We start from the raw sequence: 19,449 nt of genomic DNA, 5'->3' as shown, positions 1-19,449 counted from the left end.
CCTTTCTCCCACTGGTTATTGGAGGCCTATAGTATCACCCTATCATAATGATTGCACTTTTCTTATTCCTGAGCTCTACCCATATTACTTCACTGGATGAGCCCTCCAAGATGTCCTGGAAGTTCAGCTGTGACATTCTCCCTCATCAGTAGTGCTCAGCCCATCTGCTTCTCCCTCCCATACCCACCCACCCAGTAGTCTACTCCCTTTGTTCACCTCTCCCATATCCCTCCCTATCTGGTTCCACACATCACCTACAAACCTCTATCCTATCCCCCCACTCATACTGCTAAATACTGGCAATCTTTCCTCTGTCCTTGTGCAGGGTCTCAATCAGAAATGCTGGCTTACACCTTTTGCCTCCACAGATGCTAGTCAACCCACTGAGTTCATCCAAGGTTGCTTCTTGTACCAGATTCCAGCATCCGCAGTCTCTTGCTTTCCAAGTCTCATCCTGTCTAAATTTTTGCTTTAGATCTGTTTTCCCTCTTTTCAATGCTACCTTCAATGCCCATCCCCGTCAAATCAGGTTAAATCTCAACCCAGAGCACATGTAAACCTCTTGGGAAGACATTGGACCCAACTCTGTTATGGTGAAAAGTGTCCAACTTGTACAGGTCCATCTTCCCCAGAACTCGTGACCCAAAGGTATAAAGCTCTCCCTCCTGCATCATCTCTCCAGCTGTACATTTACTTGTGCTATCCTCTTATTTACATTATTACTGCTGTGTTATGCAGAGAGTAATCATAAAATTACCACCTTTGAAATCCTGCATCTTAATCTCTTCCCTTTAAATTCTGCCAGCAGGGCCTCAAATGTTTTTCCATCATGTTGCTGGAATCAATGTGAATCATGACCTGCAGCTGTTCACCCTCCAGAGTTTTCTGTAGCTGCTCAGCAATATCCGTAACCCTATACTACTAAAATCAAAGCGGTTTTACTTGCTGTGAACAAACTTGCACTGTTTAAAACCAATGCTTATTTAAATCTGCTAGGGCTCTGTCCCCAGTGCTCCTCTCAAACTCACTGGAGCCCTGTCCCCCATTCTCCTCTCAGACTCACCAGGGTTCTGTTGTTGCCTCCTCTCCCCACCCAAACTCCTCTCAAACTCACTGGGGCTTTCTCCTCCACCACCACCCCCCCACTCCTCATTAGGGCTTAGCCACCATGGTCCTTTTAATGCTCCATTCCTCAGATACAAATAGGATCCAAATCAGAGTCTTAAAACAGGATGGATTCACTGTTGTCCTACATTTGTTTATTCCATGGTGTTTCCAGAAGCGAGCATCATGGTGGAAAACTACCCTACACTTGATAACATGTTGATGGCACCCAATGAAGGTAACAGCAAGAACAGAGTCTCAGACCCCAACAGGTACTCACAATCTGTTTGATCTAAAAGGATCTGAAAATGGCATCTTTGAAGTTTTCAATAAGAATGTCATGAATGGTATCGATCACCACTGCATGATTCTAATATAATATGTGAAGGGAAAAATCATTCAGAAGAAGCTTTCCCAAGGTGATTTTCAGCAACTCACCTCAAGTTGTAATAATCTATCACAGGTTGGATTTAATGAGTGGGCATCCAGTGAAACATTATGGGGAAACCAAATACAAGAATAATAGTGAAAACGGGAGGATTAAATAACAACAAGTGCACATACCACAGACACGTTCAAACTTCCCATGCTGGTTACGCTCGAACCAGTACATTCAGCTTCATTCTTGCAGAATGAAAGGTTGTCCTTGAGGACATTTGGACTTGTAGAATACTTGAGATCAGTGAGGCCTTTACCCCAAGCTGAAGAGCTGACCAACCACAAGAAAGCAAAAGTCACTGTCACAATGAAGTCCTGAAAAACAATAAACAAAGTAAATGTGTAGCACAAAATATTCAGAAACAAATAATGAACTCAGTTTATTGATGGCTTACTGCACTGAAATCCAACAGGACTATTACAACGAGAGAGTAAAACAAAATGTTAGAAACACACAGCTGGTCAGGTCTGATGAAAAAAAATCATGGACCTCAAACATTAAGTTTGTGTTCTCAGAAGATGTCTGGCCTGCTGGGTATTTCCAAAACTTTGTTTTTATTTCAGACTTCCTGCACCCACTGCAAGTTGCTTTTGTTTTATGGAACACAATGTCATATTGCATACATGCAAGGTTCACAATAATAAAAATACTAACAAAAGAAAATGGTTGAATATATACTGGCTGATTTAGGAGTTCAATTCCTGCTTACAGCAGATTCATTTATAAGTAGAGAGAGAGAAACTTCTCCAATCGCAGAGGGATTAGAAAGCAGAGCCCAATGCAAGGAGCAATTGAGGAGAGCAGCAGAGATGCATTTAAAGGTAGGGTAAACAAGAACATAAGGAAGGAAGGAAGGAAGGAACAGATGGTTATGCTGATACAAAGTGATCAAAAACCACAGAAGGCTATTCAACGCACCATCCATGCAGGCTAAAAGTAGATTTTAGACTAATTTCACTATCCAGTTCCTGGAACCTGGCCTGCAGATTATGACACAACCAGGTACTTCTTAAAAAGTCACATGGGTGAGAGTCTCCACCACCCTTTCATATCATGAATTCCGCAGCCCTGCCACTTGTGTGAAATAATTTTTTTTTTCAAACTTTCTTCCGATTTTTCTACCAATTAGCTTAAATCCATGTTCCCTAGAATTGACCTCTCTGCTCTCTGAAATAGATCCTTTCTTGGCCTTTGATAATTTTATACACCTCAAGTAAATTTCTGTCTCCTTTGTTCCCAAGGGGAAAAAAAACCCTAGCCTGGGAACGTTACTTGTATTGCAATTCTCCAACCCTGGCAATGTGCTCACAAATTTCCCTGTAGCCTATCAAGAGCTATTACATCCTTCTACAGTGTTACGATCAAAACTCTGCACGTTACATTGACCTAATGTTTTCTATGTTTATGCATGACCTCCCTACTCTTGTATTCTATACCTTGACCAATAACATCCTTATGCCTTTTTGCCCACCTTACTTGCTACCTTCATGGATCTGTGGACATGTATACTAAAATCCCCATTTTTCTCTACACATTCAAGAAAATTACTATTTATTGTGTATTCCTTTCTCCTCGTCAAATGTATTACCTCACACTTCCCTAGGAGGAATTTCCTTTGCACTTCTCTGCCAACCTAACCAGTCCATTGATATCTGCCTGTCGCCAAGAACTTTCTTCATCAGCCACCCTACCGACTTTGGTATTCAACTGTGGCCTCCACCTTTAGATAGGTGTCATTGGCATATACGCTGAAAAGCAAGCAACCAAAAAAGTATGGGTGGATTTTGTGGAGACTGCATTGATGTACTGAAAATGCTAAAATGATTTTCAGTACATTTGATAAACTTAATCCTAACCACAAATTGAAGTTTGCTTCAATATCTGATTTATCACAAACAGTTTAGACAAATCTGTGTAATAGAAAAGTTTAAATCAAGCAATGGGACTCAGTTGAAGTAGAATTCATTGCTCAAGGGAAATTTGAAGCAAGATAAAAAATAAACACATCATCCTTCTGTTATGAGTTAGTTGGGCAGCCAAATGACAGACATTAAGCTAGTATGCAGCAATTCTATTGACTGTTGCAATTCCTTACCTAAGTTTTTAAAATGAACAAAATTGTTTGCTTTGTTTATACATTTCATAATTTTTGATTTATTTCCTGTACACACAATATTAAATACTTCAAAAAAAGTCAACAGTTCTGGGGAGGGTAAAAGTACTATGCCAATGGCTCAATCTTCTGAGAAGGCAGAGCAGAACTGGAAAATAAAACATCTTCTAAAGTCTTTGATGTGGTTTTCAAGAAAGTTTTAGATTTGTCACTATTAAACTTTGTTCCATCCTTTATACAGCTGTTTAAAAAAACATGTACATAGTACTACCATACTGTATGAAAAAGTCCTTCAATTCGTTTTTCCCCTCCCTTCTCCAGTCAAGTGGACAAACACCAAAATAACTAGTACAGCAGCCTATTCCACTGCCCTACTATCTAGAGAATTTTAAATAATAAATGGTCAAGGTGACCCACCCTTTATAACAAGCAGTTTTATCACAGTAAACTATTCTCAGGATCAAACAGAACTTAAGATGCATAAATACTGGAACAAGCAACCAAAAGGCTTGGACAAAGCAGGGACAACATAAAGCAAGAGAGGGGCAACATAAAGGAAGATAGAGGCCTGGTGAAATTTAAGTAGCACTGACAACTGCTCTTAGTAATGGACTAGCTGAAATCAGGGATGCTCAAGAGCTCAGTGTTGAAGGAGTACTGATAGCTGATGTGTAGGATGGAGGAAATTTCAAACGTCGGAAGTGGCAAGGGCACAGAGTTTAAAAACAAATAAGTATCATTTAACTGGAACTCAATGTAGTAGTGTGTAAAAGTAAGCTACCACATGAAATAGAACAGGGCGGCAGAGTTTTAGGTGACCTCAAGTTGATGGAATGCAGTGCACAAGAGGCTGAGAGATACGGACTGATCAGGAGTTCCTGCAACAAATGAGCCGAATCAAATGGATTGAATCATGCAACACTGCAGGAGGTACAAATTCTTAGTGATGGCTTGGATATGGTTTGAAACTTATTTCAGGGTGAACTATGACACCAAAGTCATGAAGCCTTAAATCGGTTCAGAGGGAGAAGGATGGAGTCAGTGGTTACGGAATGGAGTTTGTGACAGGCACCAATGACAATGCCTTTGCCTTCTCATTACTTTGCCAGAGGATATTCCTGCTCACCCAGTACTGAATGTTTGACAAGTAGCCCAACATTTTAGAAAAAGTTGCAAAGTCAAGAAAGGTGCTGTGAATGACAGCTATGCATTGCCAGTGTATATGTGGAAGCACATACCAAGTTCTCAGATGACATTGTTGAGATGATACAGCATGTACATATAAGACAGGAGGGAGTAAATGATAGATAAATGATCCACTGTAGTATTGTGAAATAAAATTAGGACAGATGAACAACAGCTTTGTCAAAAAGATACACTTTTAAGTGCATCTAAGGAAAATTATGAAGATGAATTTTTCTTTAAACAGCAAGTAATGAGGGCCTGAATGCATTGCCAGGGACAGCAGTGGAGATAGAATCCATTGGTTTATTATTGTCACTTGTACCGAGGTACAGTGAAAAGCTTGTCTTACAAACCAATTGTACAGGTCAATTCATTACAGTGCAGTTACATTGAGTCCATAGAACCATACAGCACAAAGCAGGTCCTTCGGCCCACCATTTTGTGCCGTCCATCAAACTACCCTCACACTACCTAACCCCTTCCTCCCGCATATCCCCCCATCCCACACTCCTCCATATGCCTATCCAACAAGCTCCTGAACCTGTCCGATGTATCTGCCTCCACCACCACCCCAGGAAGTGCATTCCATGCACCAACCACTCTCTGGGTGAAAAACCTCCCCCTGACATCTCCCCTGAACCTCCCACCCATAACCTTAAAGCCATGCCCTCTCGTCTTGAGCATTGGTGCCCTGGGAAGGAGGCGCTGACTGTCTACTCTATCTATTCCTCTCAATATTTTATATACCTCTATCACGTCTCCTCTCATCCTCCTCCTTTCCAGTGAATAAAGCCCTAGCACCTTAAGCCTCTCCTCATATTCAATATGCTCTAATCCAGGCAGCATCCCGGTAAATCCATTGGACAGATTAGAGAGAATCTCCTCTCCAACGCCTCCACATCCTTCCTATAATGAGGCGACCAGAACTGAACACAGTACTCTAATTGTGGCCTAACTAAAGTTTTATAAAGCTGCATCATCACCTCGCGGCTCTTAAACTCAATCCCGCGACTTATGAAAGCCAACATCCCATTGGCCTTCTTAACTGCTCTTTCCACCTGTGAGGCAACTTTCAGTGAACTGTGAATATGAACCCTCAGATCCCTCTGCTCCTCCACACTGCCAAGTACCTTGCCATTTACCCAGTACTCTGCCCTGGAGTTTGTCCTTCCAAAGTGTACCACCTCACACTTTTCCGGATTGAACTCCATCTGCCACTTGTCAGCCCAGTGCTGCATCCTATCAATATCCCTCTGTAAGCTCCGACAGCCCTCCACACTATCCACAACACAGCCGATCTTAGTGTCGTCCGCAAACTTACTAACCCAGCCCTCCACCCCCTCATCTAAGTCATCTATAAATATCACAAAAAGTAGAGGTCCCAGAACCGATCCCTGCGGGACACCACTAGTCACTGCCCTCCAATCCGAGGGCACTCCTTCCACCACAACCCTCTGCTTTCTACATGCAAGCCAATTCCTAATCCACACAGCCAAGCTTCCCGGGATCCCTTGGCCTCTGACCTTCTGAAGAAGCCTACCATGAGGAACCTTATCAAATGCCTTACTAAAATCCATGTAAACCACATCCACCACACTACCCTCAATCTTCCTGGTCACCTCCTCAAAGAACTCTATCAGGCTTGTGAGGCAAGATCTTCCCAGTCAGTACAGAGTGCATTGATGTAGCGCAGGTAAAAACAATAACAGTACAGAGTAAAGTGTCACAGCTACAGAGAAAGTGCAGTGCAATAAGGTGCAAGGTCACAACAAGGTAGATCGTGAGGTCATAGTCCATCTCATTGTATTGTCAATAGTCTTATCACAGTGGGGTAGAAGCTGTCCTCAAGTCTGGTGGTACATGCCTTCAGGCTCCTGTATCTTCTACTGTGGTGTTCAAAGTGAAGCTGGACAAGCATCTAAAAGAAAAGACTTTGCAGGGCTATGGGGAGCAGGAATAGCTGGATTGCTCTCGCAAAGAGGCAGTACAGACTAGTTGGGCCCAACCTGTGCTGCTGTATTGTAACCATTCTATGTGAAGAGGCAAACAGGTTAGGAAGACAATTTCAGAACTCAGCACCAATTCAGCTGGTAACTGGAATGAGGGAGGAGGTAATCAAAAAAGTCCCCGGGATCTTGGAAGCCTGTAATCTTCAGCATTAGTGATGGTGTATAGCCAAATACAGATCAATCACACAGTATCACTTCACATTTTAAATAGAGCATTCTAAGCATGATGCGCATTAGCAACTGCAGTTATCTCCCTCAGGAGCAAAGGAAATGATATAAATAAGAGAAAAAACACTCAATTCTGGAAAACATGGTGGTAAAATGCAAATGTCCTGCAAACTATTCAGTTGGAGACAGGGGATAGTTAGATAAATGACAATAGAGGCATAAATAAGAATCAAAAATAACAGGTAGCTGTAATACATAATATTTTTAAACAGCTGAGGACGTGAAGGAAATAGAGGGGAAACCAGAAGCACGAGAAATTGCCAAAGCCAAAAGCGCACTAACAGCCAAGGAATCATTATAAGTAGCTTGACACCGAGGAGCAGACAAACTGTTCACCACCCCAACATAACAACTAAGACAACCAGCATGTGTTGCCCATTGATTCACACGCAGTCACAGCTTTGTACCTTCATCATGGACAAAAAAAATCTAAGTAAAAATGCAGCTTTAACAGTTAAATGCTTAAAATACATTTTTAAAAAGAGAATAACAGGTGATTACAGCAGGGGTTAATGAAGTCAAAACCTCTCATCTAGAATTGTGTCATTTTACCCAGCAAAGTTTTACTCAAGTCACGTCTACACTTGAGTAAAAAAATCAAAGAACAAGTTGCATACATTTAAGTTGAATGACCACCTTGTTCTATGATAAAATAGTCGGAGGGTTGGCTGATGACTATTCTTTTCCTCTCCTCAATGCTTTAGAGTAATTGAATTGCAGCCCTCTCCATGGGTTTTTATATATTAAAAAAACAGGGTATAAACATCTTTGAAGCCGAGGTACTAGATCATAAGAACTAAAGCACATGGTTTGCAGCTATGAGAGCCATGTGATATTGGCATACAATTTATACAATGTTTGCAGCTCACTCGAAATGCTCAGAAAGTTGCATATTGGAACTAATAATTTAGAAAAAGTGACAACCAACTTGAAGGTTTAACAAAATAAATCCCATTATCATAACAGATTCCACAAAAGGAATTAGTATATCCTGAAATATCAGGCAACTTACCAGAATACAAATTCATCCTTTTGATTTGTACAGCAGGAAATAAAATAAGTTATTTTAAATATTAAGTACCTCCCAATATAATATCAATTTAATTCTCCAGAAAGTAGATGTTAAAAATACAGATATTTAAAAATAGACAAGTGAAGATGCTTACCACTAACAGACCCTCAACATAAAATATTCAATGGATACATGCACAAGAAGAAACATTTATAGGATTGCAAGGAAACCAGAAGGAGCTCTAACAAAAAGTTGGCACAAATATCATGGATTAAACCTCCTCCCATATTGTTTCACTACGAGTCTGAAAAACTATTAAAACTGCTTGTAAGTAATTATCACTTTAGCTCACCCACCCTGACTTGCAAACTCTAACTCAAAGGACTGTTCCATTGGGAAACACAACGAGAGTCAGCCATGGTATCAAGTGAAAAGTAACAACGAAAGAGACCATGCTGTTCATAATGCTGTGTATCAAGCCCATACTTAACCTGTTCTGGCATTAAATAGATTAACAAAGCGCAGATTGGGGGCAAATTTGCAAGCGGAGTAACAGATATTAAAGATTAACATTTGCTTGTCAACTATCATACAATATGCAGAACAAATGTTACCAATGCAATATATGGCAAATTATTGTTATTCCAGATCTTAATACTTCTTAGTTTAAGAGGGCCTTAACTGGAAAAGCTGTTTAAAATTACAATACTTTTTGAATTGGTACCAGATTGTAATAGACCCATTTTTAATATAAATAAAACAAATATGCTTCGTGTTTGGGACTCTTAGCCAAATAAACCACCAGGAATTTGTATTAGGATTATTTATTAATCTAAATTTAGCAAGTAAAAGAAATAAATTCACAGAAAAGTTTCAAGCTGGAATGTAGATTAAAAATTCAGGTAGTGTCATTTCACGTTTGAGACAATGGAAGTGGATGAAAAATGTTCTAGTAAATATTCACAATGACTTGGAATGGCACCAGAAAACAGAATTAACTTACTCTGATAATATTATTTACAACCTCAGGTGGTTCTAAAGTATTTTGCATCCAATGAAGCACTCCCAAAGTCCAGTTGCTGTTGTAAATGCATGAAGCAAGGAGCCAAGATACTTAGACACTCAGCAACGAATTCAAGCTTTTTTTCCCTTTAAAGTAATACTGAATGAGCAAGAAATATTATCCCCAGCATGAGAGTAGGTAGTTGAAACTCCTTTAACCTTATCTAAATTGCAAGAGAATCCCAAGGCATTCATCAAGAGGATAACTAGGGAGACAGTTGGACCACTCAAGGATAAAGGAGGGAATGCATGTTTGGAGGTGGAGGATGTGGGCAAGATCCTAAATGAGTGCTTTGTGTCTGTATTCACTGAGGAGGACATGGAGGATACCGAGATTAGTGTGGAGCATGCTAAAATGTTAGCACACGTTGGTATAATGACAGAGGTGGTATTAGGTCTCTTGAAGAATGTTAAGATGGGCAAGTCCCCAGGGCTTGATGCAGTATCCCTCAGGTTATTATTGAGGGGCAAGAGATGACATTACTGGGGCCTCGACCAAGATCTTTGTCCTTTCCAGCCACAGGCAAGGTCCCAGAGGACTGGCAAACCACTAATGTTGTTACTTTGTTCAAGAAAGGAAATGGGAATAATTCTGGAAATTATAGACCAGTGAGTCTCACGTCAGTGGTAGGGAAGCTATTGGAGAGGATTCTTAGGGATAGGATTTATGAGCATTTGGAAAAGCATGCCTAATTAGGGATAGTCAGCATGGCTTTGTGTGGGGTTGGTCATGCCTTATCAACTTGATTGAGTTTTAGAGGACGTGATGAAGGTGATCGATGAAGGTAGAGAAGTGGATGTCAGTAAGGCATTCGACAAGGTCCCCCATGGTAGGCTCATCCAGAAGATTAAGATGCATGGGATCCATGGTGACTCGGCCATTTGAAATCAGAATTGGCTTGCTCGTGGAAGACAGAAGGTAGTGGTTGATCGATCTTATTCTGGCTGGAGGTACGTGACTCATGGTGTCCCACAGGGATCCCTGCTGTTTGTAATTTTTATAAATGACTTTGATAAAAACATGGATGGGTGGGTTAGGAAGTCTGCAGATGACACAAAGATTAGTGGCATTGTGAATAGCGTAGAAGATTTCCAAAGGATACAATGGGATATAGATCAGTTGCAGAAATGATTGAAGAAATGGCAGATGGAGTTTAATCCGGGCAAGTGTGAGATGCTGCACCTTGGCAAAATGACTAATGGCAAGATCCTTAACAGCATTGATGTGCAAAGGGATCTTGGGGTCAAAGTCCATAGCTCCCTGAAAGTCTCACACAAGTTGATAGGGTGGTAAAGGCAGCATAATGCATGCTTGTCTCTATTAGTCAAGGCATTGAGTCAGGAAGTTAAGTAGCAGCTTTATAAAACTCTGGTTAGGCTGCATCTGGAGTATTGTATTCAATTCTGGTGACCCCATTAGGAGGATGTGGAGGCTTTGAAGAGGGTGCAGAAGAGGTACACCAGGACACTGCATGGATTAGAGGCCATGTGCTTTGAGGAGAGGTTGGACAGAGTTGACTTGTTTTCTCTGGAGTGGAGGCTGAGGGGAGATCTGATAGAAGTTTATAAAATTATAAGAGGCACAGACAGAGTAGAGAGCCAGTACCCTTTCCCCAGGGTTAAAATGTCTAATACTAGAGGGCATGCATTTAAGGTGAGACGGGGAAGTTTTTTTTTGTTATGCAGGGAGCAGTGGGTGCCTGGAATACACTGCCAGGGGTGGTGGTGGAGGCAGATATGACAGAGGCGATTGATGCTCTTAGACACTTCAATATGCAGAGAATGGAGGGATATGGACCATGTGCAGGCAGAAATGATTAGTTTAATTAGGCATCATTGGCTTTATTAGTTTGGCACAACATTGTGGGCCGAAGAGCTTGTTCCTGTGCTGTACTGCTCTATGTAAATTGTATCTACTTGAAGTTCATAACTCAGTGCTTATGACTGGTAGCATGTAATCATGCTTTGCTATTAATGGCAGTGAAGCTTTACACCAGGCATCCAAATAGGTATTGAATTTCATGTCAATATAGGCCACTAATAAACCGAAACCATTAACAAGCTGCTTATAATAGAAGGCTCATCTCCTCCTGTCTCAATCACAATGTTTCAGTGCCTTCTCATGAAGCCCTGATGTACATTAGCTTTTTTGATGTAGGTTCCAATGATAACATAATTAAGAGTAGGACAAGTGATCCCTCAAACCTGCTCCACCATTCAATATAATCATTCCTGATCCTTTACCTCAATCATTTCTCTATCCAATCCCTCAATTTCCCAACGTCAATCCCATCTTGAATACATTCAGTGACTGACGATCCAATGCACTCAGAAGGTAGGAATTTCAAAAGTTCAAACCCTTTGAATAAAAAAAAGTCCTAACCTCATTTCTAAATAGCCTAACCGTTATCAAGATTCAATGCCCCTTCACGAGGCAATGCCTTTTGAAATTTTCCAGAAGCAATATGCCAACTTTATCTGTGGTGAGCTATATCTTCGAAATGTATTAGGATTTGTTGAACACAATTCCCTCCCCTAAAACCCTGCTGACTCTGCCCTAATCACATTACGATCTTCTAAGTGGCCTGTTCCCACTTATTTAATGGATTCCCATATTCTCCTGACAGCTGAAATCAGGCCAACTGAGCTGCGTTTCTCCATCTTTCCTTTCTTGAATCGCCGAGTTTTACTTGTTAATTTTCAATCCAGCGAGGCAGTTTCTGAGTTGGGGAATTTTGGAACATCACTACAACATATCCACTACCTCTGCAATGACTTATTTTGGAATCCTAAACTGAGCCATCAGATCAGGAAAGGCACCAAGCCTTTAACTTTTTCAATTAACATTAGCAAATAAGAAGTACTTAAGTTTATCACTCCAATTTTGATACTGAAATCATTTGAACAACATTCATCAACAATAAAATTCTGTTTTAAGTTTAGATCTTTGCTTGGTCAAAAGACAAAGATTCTATTAACAGTACCCACAGGTCCCCACTCAGAGGGAGCTCAGTGGTTAGATTGTTGCCAAATAACGAAAGGAATTTAGAACAAGACACAAGAAATATCAGAGTCTACCAACAATATATATTTATCTAATGATTGAACATTTTTGGCTAAATAGGCCTGCAAATGCATGTCACTCAGTCAAATTACATGCAGCAATTGCTTATTTATAGGTGAAAATCTACTTGATTTAATTTGTCCAAAATCAAACATATAATTAAGCTCTTGATGGCCTACAGTACACCTAGGTGCATCACACTGACATTAAGAACGCACACTTGCTTTATCTTTTACCAATCTCTTTGCTCCTTCTATATAAACTTATAGATCTCCACCCTAGAATCTTAAGGCTTGTGAAAATTAAATGCAACTTGTTAAAAAACATAACCACATTACAATTATGCATAAAAGTTGGTTCCTTGGTAATTTCATGGAAAAATTCTGAGATACTCACAATTATTGGACCACGTTTACCTTCACGATACACATGGAGGTACCCAACATACACAACCAGGGCGGCCATACAGTAGAGGAAGGCTAAGACTGCAATGGCAACAAAAAACTCAGCAGAGGATGAAAAATCTCCCACTAGATGGGTTGCTACAGTACTATTGCATGTGCCCTTGGGTATCAGGATAACGGAGTTCAACCTGGAAAATAAAAAGTCAATAATAACTGTCACTACCTACTACTTCCTTTTGTACAAAAAAAATTAAATAATCTTCATCTGTGAAGTCACTCTCCAACTTCTTGGGCAGTGAATGTGGAGGAACTCACATAGTTGCCCCTGCAGTTAACTGTTCTGCAACATGCTGCTGCCATAGGAACAATACTAATTTAATTAGTCCATGCAAGGCTACTTTGTCACCAACTGAGAAGCAAATGCAAGATATTGCCCTGGGATAAGTTTGAGGAATTTTTATTAATAATCAAGACTGCAAAATGCACAGACTCAGACATGGTTACAAAGTCTCTGAAAACTTTCATTCAACTGAAAGACAAGGAATTACATCTGCTAGTTAACATTCAGAATGACATGAAATTAATTAAACTTAGAGTGAAAATCATTTACCCAAGATATTAAGTTTGCTTCATAATTTGTTCTGCGCAAGTCAAAAGCTACACAACAAAATGAAGATACTAGAATTTGACTTGACACTGGTGATAACATTCAAACAACAAAACACACTAACCTGAATGGATATTGGAAGGTTGCTGTATATTCTTGAGGGCCACTGTTATTTTTGCATTTTACATTCAATGCAGTTTGCCCAGTGAACCCACCACATGTCGCAAATCCAAAAATTGCAAATATCTGAAAGCACAAAGATCACATGAAAGGAAAACTTATGCGAGAACTGGCAGAAGATGCTCATCTCTTACATCATAACTCAGACTGTGTTAGAAAGAAAGTAAGGCTGGTTGTACATTGCTGTTCACTCTGAAGAAATCAGGTCATTTATATGGCTGATATCCGAGGATCAACCAATCTACAGCTGATCTCTCAATATGCAAAAAGCCCTGTAAAACAGTGTTATACATTTTCAGCTTAGCACATTGTTTTATTGAATAGCCATGGCAAGATTCCAATCACCTGTCCGCAAACTATTTAACGAGTCTAATTACCAAACACTTCAACCATCCCAACAATAAGCAAAATTCAACCTCTACTGAAGTGTGATCTGGTTAAAAACAGTACTGAACTTGGTGTGGCTACTGTCAATTATCATACCAGAGGCAACTGCGGCTGAGTGGGTAGCAGTCACACTCCAAGCGAGAAGGATTGGGTTCATGTCACTTTCTGGAGACACGAGCACGAAGATCTAGCTTGACCCTGTACCGGAGCACTGAAGGAGGTGTCTTTGCTAATATTTATCCACTAATCAACACCACCGACAAATTTCTCATCAGTATCAGATTACAGTACACAGGAGATGGTTTTGTAAATTGTCCTTATTGCAATAGTACTTTAAGGCTGTAGAGTTTTGGTTTGATACAAAAACATGAAAGAATCTATCTAAATTTAAGCCTCTTAAACTAATGAACGCAAGATTGTTTTACCCAAGTAGAGGGTACTTTAAAGGCTACTGGGGAGAGTTTAAACTAGAATTGTTAGGGGGTGGGATCCGAACTGGAGAGACTGGGGAAGAGGTGTTTGGCTCTCAAATAGAGAAAGCTAGTAGTAGGTACGATAGATAGGCAGGTGATAGAGAAGGGATGCGCTCAGACAGGTTTGAGATGTGTCTATTTTAATGCAAGGAGTATTGTGAACAAGGCGGATGAGTTTAGAGCTTGGACCAATAGTTGAAGCTATAATGTGGTGGCCATTACGGAGACTTGGATGGCTCAGGGACTGGAATGGTTGCTTCAAGTGCCGGGTTTTAGATGTTTCAGAAAAGACAGGGAGGGAGGGAGGGAAAAGAGGTGGGGGAGCGGCACTATTGATCAGAGATAGTGTCACGGCTGTAGAAAGGTGGACGTCGTGGAGGGACTGTCTACGGAGTCTCTGTGGGTGGAGGTTAGAAACAGGAAGGGGTCAATAACTTTACTGGGTGTGTTTTTTTTATATATAAGCCACCCAATAGTAACAGGGATATTGAGGAGCTGATAGGGAAGCAGATCCTAGAAAGGTGTGAGAATAACAGTTGTTGTGATGGGGGATTTTAGTTTCCCAAACATCGACTGGCATCTCCAGACAGTGAGGGGTTTAGATGGGGAGGAGTTTAAGTGTGTTCAGGAAGGATTCTTGACACAATATGTAGATAGGCCTACAAGAGGAGGTTCCCAATTTGGTATTGGGAAATGAACCTGGTCAGGTGTCAGCTCTCTCAGTGGGTGAACTCAGTTGGGCTGAGAAGTGGCAGATGGAGTTCAACCCAGATAAGTGTGAAGTGGTTCATTTTGGTATGTCAAATATGATGGCAGAATATAGTCTTAATGGTAGGACGCTTGGCAGTGTGGAGGATCAGAGGGATCTTGGGGTCCGAGTCCATAGGACGCTCAAAGCGGCTGCGCAGGTTGACTCTGTGGTTAAGAAGGCATGTGGTGTATTGTCCTTCATCAATCGGGGAATTGAATTTAGGAGCTGAGAAGTGTTGTGGCAGCTATATAGGTCCCTGGTCAGACCCCACTTGGAGTACTGTGCTCAGTTCTGGTCACCTCACTACAGGAAGGATGTGGAAGCCATAGAAAGGGTGCAGAGAAGATTTACTAGGATGCTGCCTGGAATGCAGAGCATGCCTTATGAAAGCAGGTTGAGGGAACTCGGCCTTTTCTCCTTGGAGCGACAGAGGATGGGGGGGGGGGGGGGGGGGGGGGGGAGAAGAGCCTGAAAGAGGTATACAAGATGATGAGAAGTATTGATTGGGTAGATAGTCAGAGGCTTTTCCCCAGGGCTGAAATGGTTGCCACAAGAGGACATAGGTTTAAGGTGCTGGGGAGTGGGTATAGGGGAGATGTCAGGGGTAAGTTTTGTTTTACTCAGAGTGGTGAGTGCGTGGAATGGGCTGTCGGCAACGGTGGTGGAGGCAGATACAATAGGGTCTTTTAAGAGACTGTTGGATAGGTACATGGAGCTGAGAAAAATAGAGGGCTATGGGTAAGCCTAGCAATTTCTAGGGTAGGGATATGTTCGGCACAGCTTTGTGGGCCGAAGGGCCTGAATTGTGCTGTAGCCTTTCTATGTTTCCAAGTAGAGTCAGAGACTTAACCAATTACAGCTTTTTGACATGCTTGGCTTCTCTCCACCACTTCTGTTGTATCAAACTCTGACCATCAGTCAGAATTGAGCTGTACTCAAACAAAAGGAGTAGAATTGGACAGCACACAAATGAGCCCTTTTGGCCCACCTCACCCATACCAACTGTGATCTTATCTATTATGTAGAATAGTACAGCTTAGAAGCATGCCATTCAGCCCATAATGTCTCTGCCAACCACAAAGCCAACTTAAATTACACATCTTCCTGAACACTGTCTATATCCCTCCATCCCCTGCCTGTTCATTGATGCAAATTCCATTTGCCTGCATTATGCCCTTTACACCTTAAGTAGCTGCCTTTCAAACATTGTAACTGTATCTGTCTCTACCAACTCCTCTGGCAGTTCATCCCAAATAACTTCAACCCTCCTTGTAAAGAGGTTGTAGGGCAGCAAGGAAGGAAAAATAGAACACAGGAGTAATTTGAGCAAAAAAAAACAAGAGACTATCTAGCTTCCTTTGATATATAAATGAAAAGAAAAGCAAAGGTTTATAAGGCTCACGTCTGTCACATAGGTAGAGAAGAAATTACATTGTAGAATAATGAATAGCAGAGAATTTAAAGAAATATTTTATGCCTGTCTTTATGGAAGACAGAGAAAGCACCCTTGAAATAGTGAAAAGCAGCATGGTTAGAGCAAGAGATTCTAAATTAGTATTAGTTTAAAAAAGATATTGGAGAAATTAATGGGCCAGACAGAAGGAAATTGCATCCCATGAAAGTGGAGATGATGCAGGTTGTTATCTTCCAGAATTCCAGAGATTCACGATTAAAAGCTGGTAAATGTAACCCCACTATTTAAAATAAGAACAAGAGAAAATGAGGAGCCGTCGATCAGTCAGCCTGATCCAGGTAGGAGGAAAGATGCTTGAATCTATTATTAAGTGTTAACACGACACTTAGAAAACAATGACTGGATTGGGCAAAGTCAACGTGGTACTTATGAAAGCAAACATCACATTTAACAGATGTGTTTGTTTTTTGGGATGTACCAAGTGGAATACATATAGTTGAACCAGTGTATATGCTGTATTGAGAAAGCGTTCAATAAAATGTTACATAAGACGTGAGTAAATAAATTAAAGCACTTGGGATAGATGGCAATGGATTGAGGGCTGGTCAATGGACAACAAAACAGATTAGGAATAAACAGGCCATTTTCAGATCGGAAGGTTGTGACCCATAGGATGCTGCAGGGATCAGTGCCAGGCCCCAGCCGTTCACAAACTAGGTCAATGATTTGGATGAAGGGAACAAGTGCAACAAATCTGTTTGCTGATGATAAAAAGAAGGATGGCAGAATGGGTTGCAAGGAGATACAGATTAGCTAAGTGAATAAGGATGTGAAAGAGCGAATATAGTCTCAGAAAATGTGAGGAGATCCACTTGGGTAGACAAAGTAGAAAGGTGGTGTATTTTTTTTAAATGGTGAGAGAATGAGAAGCGTTGGTGTTCAGTGGGTCACAGGTGCCCTTGGGGGGGGGGGGGGAAGAGAGAGGGAGGGAGGGAGGGAGGGAGGGAGGGAGGGAGGGAGGGAGGGAGGGAGGGAGGGAGGGAGGGAGGGAGAGACACACAAAATCGCTGCAGGCTAACATGTTTGCACAGGGAGCAATTTGGATGGCAAACTGTTGAAACAGAAGTCAGATGAGCTGGAGGTCAAGTGCCAGCAAATCTATCCTACACTTGCTGCTGGACTCGGCAGCCTTTGCGATGATCAGAGTTAGAGGCTAGATTGACGTTCAGCTTTACATCACCAATATCAAATTTGGCTCTATTCCTTTGAATGAAGTCACAAGTGTTTCCTGTATTTGAACATATGGTTCGCTTTAATTTACAGTTGTCTGCTGGTGGAGCACTGAAATGCACTTCGCATCTGGACTCTCAGCTTTAGACTAGCCACAGCTGGAGTGATCAGTGCAGCCCCAGTTGTCTGAGTGTGTTACTAATCTTGAGTGGAAGGAAGTGCAGGTAAGGAGTTTATTTCTCTTATTCTTAATGTTTTCAATTAATTTCTGGTACTGCAAAGTCTTTTGTTTTATTAGTTATTTCAAATTATTTAAATCTACTTAACTGTTTTTGAACTTCTGATTATCAGGGAGCGGAGAACTGGCCAAAGGCCATCATGGATTGCTGGGATTGTGCCTCAAGACCCAGAACCTGGTGGATACTGAGGGTCAACTTAGTCAGCCCTTCCTATATGGATAACACTAGTGGGGCGGGCAGGCACCACATGCAGTGAGCACAGCTGTTTTTCTCTCTCTACAGAGGATGAAGTCAGCATTCTCTGTCTATACTTCCAAACAGGTTGAATGCAATTCATCATATTTTTCAGTTTGAAGCTTTAAGTTAACCACATTAAAGATTCAGAGCTAATGTGAAGGATCCAGTCACCAGGCACTTCAAGCAGAGCTTGTACAGCTTGCACAGCTTGCAGCGCTTTGCTCTGGGTGCATCTTTCACTTTCAATTCACTTTTCTATCAGAATTGAAACATATTAAGGTTGTAACGTGCAAGAGATTACAGCTGTGTCCGCAGATGAAAGAAAGAACTGGGACTGATTTAAAAGACACAACTCAAGGTCTTAGAGTGGAAGACATTTTATTTTTAAACCTTCATAAGGGAAGCGTTCCTCTGTGTTCCATGTCCAAAAACATTATTAAAGGCTTTTTGGGAGTTTTTTTTAGTCGCAAAGGTGGAAATATTATAGACTGACATTTTTATAGTCTCTTTCCTGACCTCAGGATGTACTAAAGTCAATGAATTAATTTCAAAAGTTTGGTCACTGTTGCAGTGTGGGAAATGTAGCAGCCAATGTGTGCAGAGCAAAGTCTCTCAGGCAGCCATGTGTTAATAAAGCCAGATGATCTGTTTTTAGGCATTGATAAAGGAATAGATATTGGTAGCCAGAGCCCTGTTCTTTGAAGTAGTGACGTTGGATGTTTATGTCCACTTGACAGCAGATTCTTTACAGCTGTCCAAAAGAAGCATCTCCAACAACACAGCACTCCCTCAGTACTGCACTAGATATTTTGTTGCCCAGGATATAATCCTAACTTCATGATTCAGGCAAAAGTCTTCAAGGAATCTACGGTACTCTATTATGCCATGGCTAATAATTGAATCTTTCATTAAAGTGGAACAAATTGTCAAAGATTCTTTTCCTTTATTTTCACAAAGTCAAATTTTATTTTTGACCTAACTCCCATTTATTCCTAAAGAACAATTTAGTAAAAGGTTTCACTTTACTTACCTAATCCATAATAGCATAATTCACACAAGGCTGTTTCCTATTGTCTAATCAAGAGATTTTACAATCTAAGTAAGGTTCCTAGGATTTCAAGATATATTTTCTCAAAGGCTGTGTTTTGTGGACAAGAGGGAACTTACACAGGACCAAGGTGAAAGGGCATCTGGAATACTGTGTACAAATCTGGAGTCTCCCAGCCTGAAGGAGATATATATATCAGGATGAATCGAGATAACAACTTGATTCCTGGGATGTGCAGTTTATCCTACGAGTAAAGACTAAGC

The 19,449-nt window shown here is 41.0% G+C and overlaps 1 protein-coding gene across 1 annotated transcript in view; it reads right to left on the bottom strand.

Annotated features, from left to right (window-relative positions):
• Positions 1-19,449, bottom strand: part of sypl1 (synaptophysin-like 1) — a 44,794-nt gene that overhangs the window by 9,318 nt on the left and 16,027 nt on the right. The window contains exons 2-4 of the mRNA XM_052029974.1: positions 13,352-13,473; positions 12,613-12,808; positions 1,669-1,857 (exon numbers count right to left, since the gene is read on the bottom strand). Of these exons, the coding sequence (XP_051885934.1) occupies positions 1,669-1,857; positions 12,613-12,808; positions 13,352-13,473 (507 nt within the window). The remainder of the gene's footprint in view (positions 1-1,668; positions 1,858-12,612; positions 12,809-13,351; positions 13,474-19,449) is intronic.

This window comes from Pristis pectinata, chromosome 15 (assembly GCF_009764475.1).
Source record: "Pristis pectinata isolate sPriPec2 chromosome 15, sPriPec2.1.pri, whole genome shotgun sequence".
NCBI classification, from domain to species: domain Eukaryota; kingdom Metazoa; phylum Chordata; class Chondrichthyes; order Rhinopristiformes; family Pristidae; genus Pristis; species Pristis pectinata.
This window is presented reverse-complemented; position numbering and strand designations above follow the sequence as displayed.